The 20,312-nt window shown below is 38.2% G+C and overlaps 1 protein-coding gene across 1 annotated transcript in view; it reads right to left on the bottom strand.

The window, feature by feature from the left end:
* LOC133658899 (interleukin-1 receptor accessory protein-like 1-B) overlaps positions 1 to 20,312 on the bottom strand; it is a 1,088,311-nt gene that overhangs the window by 693,953 nt on the left and 374,046 nt on the right. Inside the window, exon 5 of the mRNA XM_062061400.1 lies at positions 4,327 to 4,434. Coding sequence (XP_061917384.1) covers positions 4,327 to 4,408 — 82 coding nt within the window. The 5' untranslated portion in view covers positions 4,409 to 4,434. The remainder of the gene's footprint in view (positions 1 to 4,326; positions 4,435 to 20,312) is intronic.

A 20,312-nucleotide genomic window follows, 5' to 3' on the forward strand; every position in this document is an offset into this window, starting at 1 on the left:
TTAATTAGAACATTTCATTTTTTTGACACCCCTTATAGTTTGTATACCTTGTTCAGCATTTAACAAAACTGCTACATGATGCTTAGAGTCTGTTGAAGGGAAAATCGAATGCTGCGATACGTTATTATCATTGCACCACTGTATGCATTAAATGAGAAAACCACATGAATATTACATGTTGTTATGAATGTCCCTGTTAGGCTTAAGGCAGGGGTGTCAAACGGTGTAAAGCAGGTTTTATCCGGCCCGCGGGAAGAGTTTGCTAAGTATAAAAATGAGCTGAAATGTTTGAATGAAAGAAACTGCTGTTCTAAATGTGTCCACTAGATGTCACAATAGCAATTCTTTGTATCTTTGTAGGTTGTGCTACATATGTAAAAATGATGTTAGTTCACCCGCTGAGGAAAATGCGCAAACGACATGAATAACATCCTGTAATTTGATTTTGATATTATTTTTCTATCTTAATAGATTTAAAATTAACACCAATGAGTTGACTGATGAACGTTATAACATAATGTATTCAGAAAGTATAAATAAGGACAAATAAAGATAGGACACGATTAACTGCAACATGTAAGTGTAAAAAAAAAAACATGATGATTTGTACATTTTCAGAATGTGCTTGTTCTATTTTTAAACAACGAAAACAATCTAAAGATGTCTTTATTTTTAAATTATCGTGCTGTGACTTTACCAGTCCGGCCCACTTGGGAGTAGATTTTTCTCCATGTGACCCCCCCATCTAAAATGGGTTTGACACCCCTGGCTTAAGGTCTATTCCTTTTGTTACACATTTTGTAATAAAATAAGCTTGTTATCTCAATGTCGACTGCAAAGGACTTTTAGAAGAATATGTAAAAAGTGGATAAAGTGCACAATAGCACTTTTTGGAGACAGGCGTGGAGAAACACAGTTCATTAGCAGTAAAGCTACCGACACACAAAACGGCTTACAAAAAGCTTTGGACGACAAACCTCCAGTACACTATTGTTGGACCTCTCACACATAAATATTCTATTCTAAAGTTAGTATTATTTGCAGATGACACAACTGTGTTTTGTTCTGGAGAGAACACACAGAAGATAATACAAATAATAATAGAAGAAATTAACAAATTAAAAAGATGCTTTGACAAAAACAGACTATCTTTGAATCTCAGTGAGTCTAAAATAATGATATTTGGTAACAGTAGAAGAGAAAGTCAAACACAAATACAAATAGACGGAGTAAATATTGAAAGGGTCAAAGAAAACACATGTTTGGTTGTAATAATAGATGATAAAATGAATTGGAAATCTCGTGTAAAAAATATACAACATAAAGTAGCAAGAAACACGTCAATATTGAACAAAGCAAAACATGTTCTAGACCAAAAAATCACTTCAAATTATCTACTGCTCGCTAGTGTTACCATATCTGAGTTATTGTGAAGAAATATGGGGACATAACTAATAATGTGCGCTTCATTTACTAACGGTGTTACAAAAAAGATACATTTTATTTATTAAATCACAAATATTGAAATTTAACGATTTGGTGCATTTACAAACAGCTAAAATGACTATAACCTGCTAGCCAAGAATGTACAACAATTCTTCTCAACAAAAGAGGAGAAATATAACCTTACAGGAATATCTAATTTAAAACATTTGTATGCTCGTACAACACTGACAACCTTTAGCATATCAGTATGTGGAAATAAATTATGTAATGGATTAAGCAAAGAAATTAAACAAAGCACCAATATGATTCCGTTTAAGAGACGGTTCAAACTACAAGTGTTCACAAAGTACACAGAACAAGAATTATGATGAACATCTTGAACACTTTTTTTGTTTTGTTTCGTGTTTTTTTTTTTTTTGTTCGGCCCTAAACTCTGGAACACTCTGCCCCTCCATGTTCAAACTGCTCCCACAGTGGAGTGTTTTAAGTCTCGTCTTAAGACCCACTTTTATTCTTTGGCTTTTAACACTACGTGAGTTGTGTGGTCCTCTGTCCTCTGTTGTCCTCTGTGTTTTAAAAAAATGTTGATTTCTATTTACTGTTTTAATTGGTTTTACCCTTTCAAATCGTTTTTAATCATATTTATTTTTATATTGGTTTTATATTTATTTATTTTTTGTTTTTATTCAGTCATTGGTGGAGCTAAGGATAATGTTTGAATATTGTTTTTAATATTGTTGTGCAGTACTTTGGAAACATTTTTGTTGTTTAAATGTGCTATATAAATAAAGTGGATTGGATTTATTTCAATTTTTTTTTCAAATTATTATATATATTTTTTGAGACAAAGATTATTTTTGTATGTAATATTTGTTTACTTACTATGGCATATTATTTATCTGTCCACTGTAGGGTTGTACGGTATACCAGTATTAGTATAGTACCGTGATACTAATGAATCATATTCGGCACTATACCGCCTCTGAAAAGTACTGGTCCCGAACCCCCCCACTCCCCCGTCGTCGTCACGTCGTGACATCGCTGGTTTACAAGCAGACCAGCATGTTTGGCAGCGCACAATCACGGAGTACTTACAAGCAGACACAGTGTGTAGACAGAAAAGGAGAACGGACGCATTTTGGCTTAAAAACTAACGATAAAGGTGAAGTTATAACACTGAAACACCCTCAGGAAGAGGTGCTTTAAAACATGGCTAGCTAGCTAGCGGCTAACGTCCATCCGCCGTCTGCAGTGGTTTAGCTACTTCTAAATCACTAATCCTCGCCTCCATGGCAACAAATAAAGTAAGTTTCTTACAAGTATCATTATCACTGCAGGACGAGGAATACCTAAACATGCTTCACTACACACCGTAGCTCTCCGGCGTCAAAATGTAAACAAACGCCATTGGTGGATCTACACCTGACATCCACTGTAATGATACCAAGTACAACAGTGTATCTAGTCGATACTACTATGGTTACGTCAGTATTTTTTGGCTTTACAACATCTTCTTTCGTTTTTTTTTAAATTCCTATTATGTTTATGAACTCAGGAAATACACTACCGTTCAGAAGTTTGGGGTTACCCAAACAATTTTGTGGAATAGCCTTCATTTCTAAGAACAAGAATAGACTGTCGAGTTTCAGATGAAAGTTCTCTTTTTCTGGCCATTTTGAGCGTTTAATTGACCCCACAAATGTGATGCTCCAGAAACTCAATCTGCTCAAAGGAAGGTCAGTTTTGTAGCTTCTGTAACGAGCTAAACTGTTTTCAGATGTGTGAACATGATTGCACAAGGGTTTTCTAATCATCAATTAGCCTTCTGAGCCAATGAGCAAACACATTGTACCATTAGAACACTGGAGTGATAGTTGCTGGAAATGGGCCTCTATACACCTATGTAGAAATTGCACCAAAAACCAGATGTTTGCAGCTAGAATAGTCATTTACCACATTAGCAATGTATAGAGTGTATTTCTTTAAAGTTAAGACTAGTTTAAAGTTATCTTCATTGAAAAGTACAGTGCTTTTCCTTCAAAAATAAGGACATTTCAATGTGACCCCAAACTTTTGAACGGTAGTGTATGTCCCTGGACACATGAGGACTTTGAATATGACCAATGTACGACCCTGTAACGACTTGGTATCGGATTGATACCCAAATTTGTGGTGTCATCCAAAACTAATGTAAGGTATCAAACAGCAGAAAAAATAAGTGATTATTCCATTTTAATAGAAGTCTAGACAGAACATGTTAAAAGAGAAAGTAAGCAAATATTAACAGCAAATGAACAAGTAGATTAATAATTCATTTTCTACCACTTGTCCTTAATAATTTTGACAAAATAATAGAATGATAAATGACACAATATGTCACTGCATATGTCAGCAGACTAATTAGGAGCATTTGTTTGCTTACTTAATAGGAAATACGATACAAAATTCTATTGTATGAAAAGTGGTAGGATTAAATAAGCTCTGCTTCTTCCTACTCCTTTTCGGACGTGCTGTAATGAAACAACTGGGAATATGTGATGAATTACATTGTATCGTATGCATGTTCCAAATCAACTGAAACTGAACTGAAAATGATTGCAACACCTTCTACAGTAAAGCCTCACTTCAAGTGGTGCAATAACCTGCACCAGGTAATTGTCCACCATCATGAACAGAACGTTCCATTCGAACCATCGACCGAACTCCCGGCCTTGAACGTCTTGCAAGAAAAAGGATGAATGCATCCCCGAGTGTCACAGCTTCGCCGCTTCAACGTGTGCCATTTCCACCCGGCACAGCCTCCGAGCCTTAAATAACGCCGGCCCTGGACGCGCACGCACAGGATGCAGGCGTCGTCATGGAGACGGGAGAGGTAAATACCTGAGCCTCTCTTGGAGACCACCTTGAGACACGTGGACAGTGTGACGTACAGCAGGGCGAGCAGAGGGCCGGGGGGTCTCATCTTCCCGCTGTCCTCGCCAAGGCAGCCTGGAGGAGACACAACAAGAAAGATCAGTCAGTCACAGCTCGCGCATGAGATCAAGTGGCCGCTCGGGCGCCTGTGACAAGCCCTAAGTGAGGGAATGTTCCGTAGCAGCCCGAACGCCGCCGTGACCCGCACGGACACCAGCACTGAGAAGAAGACAAACCCCCACCCACCGTCCCTCCGTCCTGGCTGATGATTGCAGATGACACAGGTTATCACAGCCCAGGGTATATTTCACGCCAGAACCATTCCCAGGGATGCTGACGAATCAATAAAGAAATAATTACACGTGTAAGAAACATCGCTTTTAATAGCTGCCGTCATTAAAGCGGGCGAGGGAATTTCAAATTATTACCTGGTGACTAACCGAGTTACAGCAAAAAATCCCTCCTATATCCCTCATCGACTCATACATCATGTTAATTGACAGAGGTTGGCCGCACTCAACACCTCATCATCTCCGAGTAAATGACATAATCTAACATGAGGTAATTAGCCCGTAATAGTCGGCTCACGCCTTACGTGGCGACGCCGCTGCATGAATTTCATGTTCAATAATAAATGTATTAAAAAAAAAATAACTAGATGAGGCAATTCCTGAAGGAATTGTGTGTGAATGCTCCAATGTTGAGGTTGGACTAAAGTCCTGGATTTTTTTTTTATTTTTTTTTTAGAATTGTTGAGTGGAGCGCACAATTCCTGAACAGGCTGAATGGATATTTTGAAGTTGGAACAGTTTGAATCGGATGAAAAAAATGTGGGAATTGTGGAACTTTGAAGAATGTCCCGTTGATTTAAATGGGGATGTCCAAAAAATTGGGGAATTTCGGGAAAAGCGGGAATTTTTGGTAACACTTTAGTATGGGGAACACATATTCACCATTAATTAGTTGCTTATTAACATGCAAATTAGTAACAAATTGGCTCTTGATTAGTCATTATTAAGTACTTGGCCGTATTATGCAACCAGTAAGCCATTAACTAAGAGTCTTCCCTCAATAACCTCAGAATTATTGCTTATTAGTAACCCTAACCCTAACCCTTATATATTCCCCTAGTGCGGGGGTCGGCAACCCGCGGCTCTAGAGCCGCATGCGGCTCTTTAGCGCCGCCCTAGTGGCTCTCTGGAGATTTTTCAAAAATGTATGAAGAATGGAAAAAGATGAGGGGAAAAAAAATCTATTTTTTTGTTTTAGTATGGTTTCTGTATGAGGACAAACATGACACAAACCTCCCTAATTGTTATAAAGCACACTGTTTATATTAAATATGCTTCACTCATTCGAGTATTTTGCGAGCGCCGCTTTGTCCTACTTATTTTGGCGGTCCTTGAACTCACCGTATAGTTTGTTTACATGTTTAACTTTCTCCGACTTTCTAGGACGTGTTTTATGCCACTTTTTCTGTCTCATTTTGTCCGCCACACTTCCAACGTTGTGCGTGAGTGCACAAAGGTGAGTTTTGTTGATGTTATTGACTTGTGTGGAGTGCTAATCAGACATATTTGGTCACTGCATGACTGCAAGCTAATCGATGCTAACATGCTATTTAGGCTAGCGACATGTACATATTGCATCATTATGCCTCATTTGTAGCTATATTTGAGGTCATTTAGTTTCCTTTAAGTCCTCTTAATTCAATTTATATCTCATGACACATGTAATATGGCTTAATTTTTGCGGCTCCAGACAGATTTGTTTTTGTATTTTTGGTCCAATATGGCTCTTTCAACATTTTGGGTTGCCGACCCCTGCCCTAGTGTCCAAATAACTCTAAATTAAGTATTTGTTACTTAGAATATTTTTCCCCAAACTAAAGTGTGACCGAAAAACTTGAATGGTCTGAATGAGTTGAAATGGTTGGTGTCGAAATTTTTCAAATCAGTCGAGAAATGTTGAAGTAGCAACATGTTGAATTGAGAAATGGTATTAGGGAAGTCCTGGAATTTTGGGAAAACCGGGAATTTTTCTAGTTCAAAAAACTGGAAAAAATGTTTTTTTTGTCCTAATTAAGAGGAATGTTTTGACGGTGGAACGGGTGAAGTGGGTTGAAAAATGTGGGAGGACTAGTCGCCAGGAAAAAAAAGGGTGGAAATAGGGCTGTGGAAAACCAGGAATTATGGAAAATCCTGACATTTTTTTGAACTTGGAAAAAGGGAAGTTTGAATTTCCAGAATGGTGGAATGTGTTGAAGGTGGAATATTTAGAATTGGTTGAAAAATGCCCAATTCAGTTTGAATGAGAAAAATGTCCCGGAAAACCTGGAATTCTGGGAAATCTGGGAATTTTTGGAATTTGTTTAGAGAAAGCCCGCAATTCCCAAATAGGCTGAACAGTTTAAAGTTGGAACAGTTTGAATCAGATGAAAAAAATGTGGGAATTGTGGAACTTTGAAGAATGTCCCATTGATTTAAATGGGGATGTCCAAAAAATTGGGGAATTTCGGGAAAAGCGGGAATTTTTGGTAACACTTTAGTATGGGGAACACATATTCACCATTAATTAGTTGCTTATTAACATGCAAATTAGTAACAAATTGGCTCTTAATTAGTCATTATTAAGTACTTGGCCGTATTATGCAACCAGTAAGCCATTAACTAAGAGTCTTCCCTCAATAACCTCAGAATTATTGCTTATTAGTAACCCTAACCCTAACCCTTATATATTCCCCTAGTGTCCAAATAACTCTAAATTAAGTATTTGTTACTTAGAATATTTTTCCCCAAACTAAAGTGTGACCGAAAAACTTGAATGGTCTGAATGAGTTGAAATGGTTGGTGTCGAAATTTTTCTAATCAGTCGAGAAATGTTGAAGTAGCAACATGTTGAATTGAGAAATGGTATTAGGGAAGTCCTGGAATTTTGGGAAAAGCCGGGAATTTTTCTAGTTCAAAAAACTGGAAAAAATGTTTTTTTTGTCCTAATTAAGAGGAATGTTTTGACGGTGGAACGGGTGAAGTGGGTTGAAAAATGTGGGAGGACTAGTCGCCAGGAAAAAAAAAGGGTGGAAATAGGGCTGTGGAAAACCAGGAATTGTGGAAAATCCTGACATTTTTTTGAACTTGGAAAAAGGGAAGTTTTAATTTCCAGAATGGTGGAATGTGTTGAAGGTGGAATATTTAGAATTGGTTGAAAAATGCCCAATTCATTTTGAATGAGAAAAATGTCCCGGAAAACCTGGAATTCTGGGAAATCTGGGAATTTTTGGAATTTGTTTAGAGGAAGACCGCAATTCCCAAATAGGATGAACAGTTTAAAGTTGGAACAGTTTGAATCAGATGAAAAATGTGGGATTTGTGGAACTTTGAAGAATGTTCCATTGATTTAAATGGGGATGTCCAAAAAATTGGGGAATTTCGGGAAAAGCGGGAATTTTTGGTAACACTTTAGTATGGGGAACACATATTCACCATTAGTTAGTTGCTTATTAACATGCAAATTAGTAACAAATTGGCTCTTAATTAGTCATTATTAAGTACTTGGCCGTATTATGCAACCAGTAAGCCATTAACTAAGAGTCTTCCCTCAATAACCTCCGAATTATTGCTTATTAGTAACCCTAACCCTAACCCTTATATATTCCCCTAGTGTCCAAATAACTCTAAATTAAGTATTTGTTACTTAGAATATTTTTCCCCAAACTAAAGTGTGACCGAAAAACTTGAATGGTCTGAATGAGTTGAAATGGTTGGTGTCGAAATTTTTCAAATCAGTCGAGAAATGTTGAAGTAGCAACATGTTGAATTGAGAAATGGTATTAGGGAAGTCCTGGAATTTTGGGAAAACCGGGAATTTTTCTAGTTCAAAAAACTGGAAAAAATGTTTTTTTTGTCCTAATTAAGAGGAATGTTTTGACGGTGGAACGGGTGAAGTGGGTTGAAAAATGTGGGAGGACTAGTCGCCAGGGAAAAAAAAGGGTGGAAATAGGGCTGTGGAAAACCAGGAATTGTGGAAAATCCTGACATTTTTTTGAACTTGGAAAAAGGGAAGTTTGAATTTCCAGAATGGTGGAATGTGTTGAAGGTGGAATATTTAGAATTGGTTGAAAAATGCCCAATTCATTTTGAATGAGAAAAATGTCCCGGAAAACCTGGAATTCTGGGAAATCTGGGAATTTTTGGAATTTGTTTAGAGGAAGACCGCAATTCCCAAATAGGATGAACAGTTTAAAGTTGGAACAGTTTGAATCAGATGAAAAATGTGGGATTCGTGGAACTTTGAAGAATGTCCCATTGATTTAAATGGGGATGTCCAAAAAATTGGGGAATTTCGGGAAAAGCGGGAATTTTTGGTAACACTTTAGTATGGGGAACACATATTCACCATTAATTAGTTGCTTATTAACATGCAAATTAGTAACAAATTGGCTCTTAATTAGTCATTATTAAGTAATTGGCCGTATTATGCAACCAGTAAGCCATTAACTAAGAGTCTTCCCTCAATTACCTCCGAATTATTGCTTATTAGTAACCCTAACCCTAACCCTTATATATTCCCCTAGTGTCCAAATAACTAAATTAAGTATTTGTTACTTAGAATATTTTTCCCCAAACTAAAGTGTGACCGAAAAACTTGAATGGTCTGAATGATTTGAAATGGTTGGTGTCGAAATTTTTCAAATCAGTCGAGAAATGTTGAAGTAGCAACATGTTGAATTGAGAAATGGTATTAGGGAAGTCCTGGAATTTTGGGAAAAGCGGGAATTTTTCTAGTTCAAAAAACTGGAAAAAATGTTTTTTTGTCCTAATTAAGAGGAATGTTTTGACGGTGGAACGGGTGAAGTGGGTTGAAAAATGTGGGAGGACTAGTCGCCAGGAAAAAAAAGGGTGGAAATAGGGCTGTGGAAAACCAGGAATTGTGGAAAATCCTGACATTTTTTTGAACTTGGAAAAAGGGAAGTTTGAATTTCCAGAATGGTGGAATGTGTTGAAGGTGGAATATTTAGAATTGGTTGAAAAATGCCCAATTCATTTTGAATGAGAAAAATGTCCCGGAAAACCTGGAATTCTGGGAAATCTGGGAATTTTTTGAATTTGTTTAGAGGAAGACCGCAATTCCCAAATAGGATGAACAGTTTAAAGTTGGAACAGTTTGAATCAGATGAAAAATGTGGGATTCGTGGAACTTTGAAGAATGTCCCATTGATTTAAATGGGGATGTCCAAAAAATTGGGGAATTTCGGGAAAAGCGGGAATTTTTGGTAACACTTTAGTATGGGGAACACATATTCACCATTAATTAGTTGCTTATTAACATGCAAATTAGTAACAAATTGGCTCTTAATTAGTCATTATTAAGTACTTGGCCGTATTATGCAACCAGTAAGCCATTAACTAAGAGTCTTCCCTCAATAACCCCAGAATTATTGCTTATTAGTAACCCTAACCCTAACCCTTATATATTCCCCTAGTGTCCAAATAACTCTAAATTAAGTATTTGTTACTTAGAATATTTTTCCCCAAACTAAAGTGTGACCGAAAAACTTGAATGGTCTGAATGAGTTGAAGTGGTTGGTGTCGAAATTTTTCAAATCAGTCGAGAAATGTTGAAGTAGCAACATGTTGAATTGAGAAATGGTATTAGGGAAGTCCTGGAATTTTGGGAAAACCGGGAATTTTTCTAGTTCAAAAAACTGGAAAAAAAATTTTTTTTGTCCTAATTAAGAGGAATCTTTTGACGGTGGAACGGGTGAAGTGGGTTGAAAAATGTGGGAGGACTAGTCGCCAGGAAAAAAAAGGGTGGAAATAGGGCTGTGGAAAACCAGGAATTATGGAAAATCCTGACATTTTTTTGAACTTGGAAAAAGGGAAGTTTTAATTTCCAGAATGGTGGAATGTGTTGAAGGTGGAATATTTAGAATTGGTTGAAAAATGCCCAATTCATTTTGAATGAGAAAAATGTCCCGGAAAACCTGGAATTCTGGGAAATCTGGGAATTTTTGGAATTTGTTTAGAGAAAGCCCGCAATTCCCAAATAGGCTGAACAGTTTAAAGTTGGAACAGTTTGAATCAGATGAAAAATGTGGGATTTGTGTAACTTTGAAGAATGTCCCATTGATTTAAATAGAGATTTCCCAAAAAATTGGGAATTTCGGGAAAAGCGGGATTTTTATTTTATTTTTTATTTTTTTAAATGGTAAAAAAATTGAATGGTCTGAATGAGTTGAACTTGTTGGTGTTTAAATTTTTCAAATGGGTTGAGAAATGTTGAAGTAGTAACATGTTGAATTGAGAAATGGTATTTTGGAATTCCTGGAATTTGGGGAAAACCGGAAATGTTTCCAGTTCAAAAAACAACTTTGTTTTTTGTCCTAATTAAGAGGAATGTTTTGAATGGTTGAAGTGGGTTGGAAAATGTGGGAGGAGTAGGATAGTGTGAATTTCCAGAATGGTGGAATGTGTTGAAGATGGAATGGTTTGAATCGGTTATAAAATGTGGAAATGGTGAAAGTTTGAAAAATGGCCAATTCATTTTGAATGGGAAAAACGTCCCGGAAAACCTAGAATTCTAGGAAATCTGGGATTTTTTTGCATTTTTTTAAAGGAAAAGCCCGCGATTCCCGAATAGGCTGAACAGTTCAAAGTTGGAACAGTTTGAATCAGATGAAAAATGTGGGAATTGTGGAACTTTGAAAAATGTCTCATTGATTTAAAATGGGGATTTCCCAAACAATTGGGAATTTCGGGAAAAGCGGAAATTTATTTAATTTAATTTTTTTAATATATTTTTTTAAATGGTAAAACAATTGAATGGTCTGAATGAGTTGAAATGGTTGGTATTAAAAATTTCCAAATCTGTCGAGAAATGTTGAAGTACTAAAATGTTGAATTGAGGAATGGTAATATAGGATTCCTGGATTTAGGGAAAACCGGGGAATTTTTACAGATAGAAAAACAACTTTTTTTTTTGTCCAAATATAAGAGGAATGTTTTGACGGCGGAACGGTTGAAGTGGGTGGAAAAATGGGGGAGGGGTGGTCCCCAGAAAAAAAAAGGTGGAAATAGGGCTGTGGAAAACCAGGAATTATGGAAAATCCGGAAATGTTTTTGAACTTGGAAAAAAATATAGTGTGAATTTCCAGAATGGTGGAATGTGTTGAAGGTGGAATGGTTTGAATTGGTTGAAAAATGTGAAAATGGTGGCAGTTTGAAAAATGGCTAATTCATTTTGAATGGGAAAAATATCCCGGAAAACCTGGAATTCTGGGAAATCTGGGAATTTTTGGAATTTGTTAAGGGAAAGCCTGTGATTCCCGAATAGGCTGAACAGTTTAAAGTTGGAACGGTTTGAATCGGATGAAAAATGTGGAAGGTAGAGCGTGCCAAAATCTGGAGAAGAAGAAGAAGTTGTTGAAGACTAAATAGATGAATTTTGGTGTAGAAAACCATGTAAACCAAATAATAAATTATAAAAACTAATCAGGGATGGTGTTTGTTAGCTCGGAGCGCAAATTGATTGCGGCTTTCGGGATTCATCAAGTACAGAGAATGATGGATTTACAGCGCGGTGGTGGGGTGGGGGGTGGCACGTATGAAGCTTAGGACAATGAAATTAATCTTACAAAATGCAGCTGATGATACCTGCAAACATTTCAAAGACTATTGCCATTTCTTTCCATACATATGGAGATACAGTTTGTCCCTCAGCCTGTACTTCAACATGTTCCAGGCCGATGACAGCCACACCTGTGGAGAAATGGAGCGCGGACCCTCTTCTATTCTGTGTACATTAACTTTGAAATTAAACTGGTGCTAAAGGTACCTTTTCATTGTGCAATGCAAAGATAGATATAGGGTCCTATGAGCGTGCCTCGGGACACGCCCACCTCCGCGCAGCTGCAGGCATTCTGAAATCAACACAACTGACGCTGACAAGGACTCCACTCCCTTCATAAGCCAGCGCGTCCTGCGTTCCAGTGCCAGAACGTAGCTACCTGTCTCAGTACTGTGAGCCTACACGCCTCTAGCTCTCTCCCTATGTGCATACGCTCTCTCTGTGTTTCCCCTCCTCTGTGCTCATCGTCTTGTGTCCTGTGTCGTCATCACGCAGCGTTCCGCCATTTCCTGGTTTCGAGTTGTGTGTCTCGTCTCCCCGAATTCCCTCTTGCTCCCTGGCTGCCTACTCGGATCTCGACCTCTCGCCTGGACACGGACTCAAATTGCTGAGCGGCCATCCAGCAACTTGAGAGTTCCTTGTTCGGATCCAGCTACCGCCGTCATATTCATGGCCGTTGTGTCCTTGGGCAAGACCCTTCGCCCACATTCGTCCCAGTGCCGCTCACACTGGTGTACAAATGTGAATGAATGTTTGGTGGCGATGGGAAGGGGCTATAGGCGCAAATTGGCAGCCGTGTTTCTGTCAGTCTACCCCAGGGTGGCTTACCACCACCATCAGCCACGTGTATATTGGAAAAATGTATTTAATCCGATCATCATTCAGATTAGAATGTTACTTTTGTACATGGACCCTGTAAAAAATGATCCGATTATGACGTGCATTCTCACCTTAAATCGGAATACTTTACTTTGACATGCGCAGCTCCATACCATAAACGGAAAGATGCGTTATCGCCTGTGCTACGGCGCCATCTTTTGGACGAGTTTGCTCACTGAAGGTGCTGAAAAAGCAGTGACTTTCGCTGTAAACAAACATTGCTTTGTGCACTTCTGCTTATCGGACACTGTCACGGTAATTTTCCCTTCTGCTCACTACTTTTGTTTTTGCTAGTCTCCTTTTCAGAGCGACAAACTCAACACTATATAACGCTGCTTCTGTACATGTTGGATGGGGGGAGGCAGCAGCAAAACAATCGCTTAATTCGGAGACTTACATTTAGTTCAACCACCATTCTGGTTAGCCTTTTAATCCGATTAAATGTGTCAATGTGCATATAGCTACTGTTTAAATGAAGGATAGGTTCTCAGTTCTCTCTGTAAAGGCCTTTGAAAAACGCTATATAAATTGAATCCATTATTATTATTGTTACTATTTTATAGTATAGTGCCGCTAATTGCTAGCTGGCAACTAGCATGCTAATTGCTACCTGGCAACGATAGCATTAATTGCTCACTGGCAAATGACAGCTAGTGAAACGAGAGCACTAAGCGTTAGCTATCTTAAATTCTAACACACCGTATTTTTCGGAGTATAAATCGCACCGGAGTATAAGTCGCACCTGCCGAAAATGCATAATAAAGAAGGAAAAAAAAAACATATACGTCGCACTGGAGTGTAAGTCGCATTTTTTGGGGAAATGTATTTGATAAAACCCAACACCAAGAATAGACATTTGAAAGGCAATTTAAAATAAATAAAGAATAGTGAGCAACAGGCTGAATAAGTGTACGTTATATGACGCATAAATAACCAACTGAGAACGTGCCTGGTATGTTAACGTAACATATTATGGTAAGAGTCATTCAAATAACTATAACATATAGAACATGCTATACGTTTACCAAACAATCTGTCACTCCTAATCGCTAAATCCCATGAAATCTTATACGTCTAGTCTCTTACGTGAATGAGCTAAATAATATTTTTTGATATTTTACGGCAATGTGTTAATAATTTCACACATAAGTCGCTCCTGAGTATAAGTCGCACCCCCGGCCAAACTATGAAAAAAAGTGCGACTTATAGTCCAAAAAATACGGTAATTTTATTTATATCCATTTATGTTTTTATTTTACTGTCATTTCTAAACTGCACTATAGTATGTCATGTACATTTTAATGTGTATTTAAAGACATTTCCATTCGTGGAAAAATTGCGGGTGGAATATAAAAACATATTACAAGTAAAAAATGTAACGATCCCCGTTTAGTACCTCTGCGGACCCCTTGGGGTCACGGACCCCCGTTAAAGACCTCTGCTCTAGAGTAAAATTCAAAGCTCGGGTCGAGAGTGGCCAAAGATTTGTCAAGATTTACATTCAGAAATATATTTATTGGGAAAAAAACGAACATCATTTATTAATTTTTTAAAATAAAGGTTGTATGGGGAATACAATTAAAATTAAAAATGTTGTTACAAAGTTGAATACTCGTGTTTATGCATTTCGTAGGCCTCTGTCTGGGGTGTTTTGCAGTCTAGGTACATTGTGACATCACAGCGAGTTGGATGTACTTATTTAAACATTAAGTAAAGCTATCAGACAGAGGGGTGAGCTCTTCCTGTTTTTTTTGTGTTTTTTTCGCAAAAAAATCTTTCATGAAGTTTGGTTCTTTTATGAATTTATTATGGGTCTACCGAAAAGATGAGGCCCTGCGATGAGGTGGCGACTTGTCCAGAGTGTACCCCGCCTTCCGCCCGATTGTAGCTGAGATAGGCTCCAGCGCCCCCCGCTACCCCGAAGGGAATAAGCGGTAGAAAATGGATGGATGGATGGATGAAAATATGAGCAAATCTGCTGGGTCAAAAGTATACATACAGCAATGTTAATATTTGCTTACATGTCCCTTGGCAAGTTTCACTGCAATAAAGCACTTTTGGTAGCCATCCACAAGCTTCTGGCAAGCTTCTGCTTGAATTTCTGACCACTCTTCTTGACAAAATTTGTGCAGTTCAGCAAAATGTGTTGGTTTTCTGACATGGACTTTTTTCTTCAGCATTGTCCACACGTTTAAGTCAGGGCTTTGGGAAGGCCATTCTAAAACCTTAATTCTAGCCTGATTTAACCATGCCTTTACCACTTTTGACGTGTGTTTGGGGTCAACATGAAGTTTGGAGCTCTGTAGCAACTGAGTGTGCAGAAGTGGTGTATTAGCGGCCGGCTGCAGCACTATGCGCTTCAGCATCTGCTGACCCCTCTTTGTCAGTATACTTCGCGGCTGAGTTGTTGTTGTTCCCGAACTCTTCCATTTTCTTATAATAAAGCCGACAGTTGACTTTGAAATATTTAGGAGCAAGGAAATTTCCAGACTGGATTTTTTGCACAGGTGGCATCTTATGACAGTTCCACGCTGGAAATCACTGAGCTCCTGAGAGCGGCCCATTCTTTCACAAATGTTTGTAGAAACAGTCTCCATGTCCAAGTGCTTGATTTTATACATCTGTGGCCGGGCCAAGTGATTAGCACACCTGATTCTGATCATTTGGATGGGTGGCCAAATATTTTTGGCAAAATAGTGCACATTTTTATTGATTGATTTTGATCTAACACCAGGGTTTTGTACAGAAACAATCTCAATGGCAGACTCCATTGTATCCCACACTCTTGTGGGATACAATTAGCATTACGGCTTTGACTACATTTCCTTCATCCACAAAACAGGAAGTTAAAACAATTAATCACAAAAGACGCGTGTTTTGTCCGACTTGTTTCAACACGACATCTAATCAACAATCATTTCCCAGCAATGGACAGAATTCTGAACCAACTAGTTACAAGGCTATTCCCCAATTTGCATATTGGCGCATTGGGCAAAAAGTTCCATTGCAAATCAATCCACTTTGCTTCTCCCTGCAAAGTTTTATAGAACCAATTTTAAAGATGAGTGATGAAATAATGTCACGATTTTGGTCATCTTTGCTAAAAGGATGCCACGGTATGTATGTTTATACTGCATTTCTAGGATGTCACATCTCGTCAGGCCGAGGAGTGAAACAAGCATGGGCGAGGAATGTATCCGTAAAGGCAGATCTGCAGGAATCCATCCGGAAGAGTCGGGTAGAGGAGGAGCCGTTTCACCTCCAGTCACATCATGTTTCTGTCATTCGCTATGAGGACGCGCAACACATGAAGCCGACCATCCAGAAACACGACGAGAGACGAGAAAGGAGCGGATCAGCTGGCGTTTGGAGAGAAGAAACTCACGAGTTTGCCGCCGCCGCGGAAAGGCGGTCACGTGTAGCGCGGATTAGCATAGCTCATGAAAGGAGCCTCTCTCAGTGTGTGTTTGGACGGCTCCGACAAGAAGCCTTTCTCTACTCAATCATGCCTTAAAGGCACCATGTCAATGGACACAGCACAAGAACCACAACTGAGGGATGTTATTTTTTATTTGTATTTTTTTTTTACTAACAGTTAATTAGATCAATCAATTCTGAAATTACGTCAACACCTGCACTCTTAGAACAAGCTTAGTAACAGAGGAGTGGAGAAGCCATAATGTTGTATTATACTGTATTTTAATGCAAGTAAAAAGTAGGATTCAACCATTTTTACTTCTACTTGCTCACTTCCTGGCATGCCGATTTTGACATATAGTTAAAGGCCTACTGAAACCCACTACTATCGACCACACAGTCTGATAGTTTATACATCAATGATGAAATCTTAGCATTGCAACACATGCCAATACGGCCGGGTTAGATTACTAAAGTGCAATTTTAAATTTCCCGCGAAATATCCTGCTGAAAACGTCTCGGTATGATGACGTTTGCGCGTGACGTCACGGATTGTAGCGGACATTTTGGGACAGCATTGTGGCCAGCTATTAAGTCGTCTGTTTTCATCGCAAAATTCCACAGTATTCTGGACATCTGTGTTGGTAAATCTTTTGCAATTTGTTTAATGAACAATGAAGACAGCAAAGAAGAAAGCTGTAGGTGGGAAGTGGTGTATTAGCGGCCGGCTGCAGCAACACAAACACTTAGCGGCTACGTCGTAGCCGGTGTTTCATTGTTTACATTCCCGAAATATGACAGTCAAGATTTACCATTGGCCTGTGGAGAACTGGGACAACAGAGACTCTTACCAGGAGGACTTTGAGCTGGATACGCGCTATTGTGAGTATGCAGCTGCGGCTTCCAAACATTTGATCGCTTGCCCGTACGTGCGTGCCGCTATGTGCATGTCACGTACGTAACTTTGGTGAAATATATGTGCTGTATGAACTTTGCGGAGGTGAACGGTACTTTGGGCTGTGGGATTGAGTGTGTTGTGCGGGTGTTTGATTTGTATTGGCGGGTTATATGGACGGGAGGGGGGGAGGTGTTTTTTATGCGGGATTAATTTGCTGCATATTAAATATAAGCCTGGTTGTGTTGTGGCTAATAGAGTATATATATGTCTTGTGTTTATTTACTGTTTTAGTCATTCCCAGCTGAATATCAGGTCCCACCCGCCTCTCCCAGCATCTTCCCTATCTGAATCGCTTCCACTGCCCTCTAATCCTTCACTCTCACTTTCCTCATCCACAAATCTTTCATCCTCGCTCAAATTAATGGGGTAATCGCCGCTTTCTCGGTCCGAATCGCTCTCGCTGCTGGTGGCCATCATTGTAAACAATGTGCAGATGTGAGGAGCTCCACAACCTGTGACGTCACGCTACTTCCGGTACAGGCAAGGCTTTTTTTATCAGCGACCAAAAGTTGCGAACTTTATCGTCTATGTTTTCTACTAAATCCTTTCAGCAACAATATGGCAATACCGCGAAATGATCAAGTATGACACATAGAATGGACCTGCTATCCCCGTTTAAATAAGAAAATCTCATTTCAGTAGGCCTTTAACAATAATCAAAAAGTATATAATACATTTAGAAAATAAAATGAATACCCGATCCAATTTTGAGTCAATGTTAGGTGTGTTCCGATCAGGGTTTTATGCTGCCGATGAGTGACATCGGCCGATACTAATGACATATATTGTCTCTTAGAACAAGCTTAATAACAGAGGAGTGGAGAAGCCATATTTTAATGTTGTGTTATACTGTATTTTAATGCAAATAAAAAGTAGGATTCAACCATTTTTACTTCTACTGGCTCACTTCCTGGCATGCAGATTGTGACATAAAGTTAACAATAATTAAAAAGTATATAATACATTTAGAAAATTAAAAATAATTAATACCCGATCCAATTTTGAGTCAGTTAGGTGTGTTCCGATCAGGGTTTTATGCTGCCGATGGGTGACATCGGCCGATAATAATTACATATATTGTCTATAATTATCTTAATTTATTCAAGGTGAGTACTATTGGAAGTTTTAGTTAGTTATTTCTTTGGTCAGTGGTCAACAAAATAAACAAACAGTTTATTAAAATTGACAATTTTACAGACCGAAAGGGTTTTGGCTGAAGTTGAGCACTTATTTCGCCTAACCCTATAAACAATCTCAATTACAAGATGTAGTAAAACCAGGAGACATCGGGCTCTGATCTTGTGCTTCATAGAAATGTGACATTTCCTTTACACAAACTATTATAAATACACTTTGTACACAACATGAACACTGTTCAAATATATCCACAGTAAAGACATGTGAAATATCCTCGTACACGTGTTGGTTAAACATTTGTACCAATAATATACTATATACAAACACTTATATTTGGTAGAAAATGGATGGATGGATTTAGTTTTGTAACAAACATTGATCATTGAATTAACTACTAGTGTTGATTCAAGAGCGATATATTTTTCTAAGACATTGGTCTTAAAGTTTTTTTTGAGTGGAACTGGAACATTATCAACTCAATATTTAAACGAGTTCCCTATTCTCTTGTATTATATACAATTGTTGGAGCAAAACAAAGTCAGTAGTACACAAAAACTATATTAAAGCAAAAACTACTATCTATCACTCATTAAGTCCTTTATTTTTTGCTAAACTCCTCCCGTGTCCAGGGAATTATTCCCTGAATTTGTAAATAACACGCCAAAAAAACTGATTTTGTGAAAATAAAAATGTCAATCTTATCTGCAGTTGCAGCTATCGAGTATTTTAGTAATTGAGTGGTCTATCGATTCGTTTGTTTGGTTGATCGAGTAATCGGATAAAAACGCACTTTACAGCTTCAATGCGTATTTTAGGAAAAATAGTTGAAAAAAACAAATATTTTCCTGCTTGCCACAACCTTCATTGTTTTATTTTAATAAATGCACATGATCAGCATTAAAACTTCAGTTTTACCATGTGTACATTAATAGAAAAAATACAAATAAAACACTTTTTGCTGTTTGCTGCCACACAGATTACAGCATCCACACAACCGCCGCTCTCATGTGCGCCCTATTGGAACGGTCGTGTGGAAATCATGATGACATATTTAAAGTTCCGGGCACTCATAGTGGTTTGGATGATATACATTGTTTTTTATTACACTCATTAAACGGTTAATTGAAGCAACACAATATAAATCAAAGCTTTTTCCTAAATGGATTGGTTAAATTTATCAATTAATCTTTGCAGCCTTACTCTATTGATTCTAATGTCGATCATGTACTAATATTACAGTAGGGAACATATGGCTTCATATGGTTAATCATTTATGCAATGATTAAGCACTCTAAATAGAAACTTACGCCGTGGTCAAAGTTGGAATTGCCATAAAACACATGTTAAGATATTCAACACTCTACTGCCAACTGGCTGCGAAAGAAGATAGTGCAACCCCCAATTTGTCACGTTTCACGTGTCAGGTAAACCGCAACGAACGGGGCCAAATGAATCCCCTTCCTACTGTATCCTTGGTATCGGCACTGGCGCCACACGGCAATTGACACCTGTGCTTAATTGCTATGTTATCCTCTCTCTAGACCAGGGGCCGTATTTATCAAGCGTCTTAGAGTGCCATTTTACACTTAAGTCCTGAGAATTTGCGAAACTTAGTCCTACTCTCAAACTTAAGAATAAAAGCTATTTATCAACTTTCTTAAGTCTAAGAATCACTCCTACTCTCCACGATATTTAAGAGACCTTCATACAACACACAAACAATGTGGTCTACATACAACACACAAACAATGTGCTCTACATACAACACACAAACAATGTGGTCTACATACAACACACAAACAATGTGGTCTACATACAACACACAAACAATGTGCTCTACATACAACACACAAACAATGTGGTCTACATACAACACACAAACAATGTGGTCTACATACAACACACAAACAATGTGGTCTACATACAACACACAAAC

This window comes from Entelurus aequoreus, linkage group LG10 (genome assembly GCF_033978785.1).
Source record: "Entelurus aequoreus isolate RoL-2023_Sb linkage group LG10, RoL_Eaeq_v1.1, whole genome shotgun sequence".
Taxonomy (NCBI): Eukaryota; Metazoa; Chordata; class Actinopteri; order Syngnathiformes; family Syngnathidae; genus Entelurus; species Entelurus aequoreus.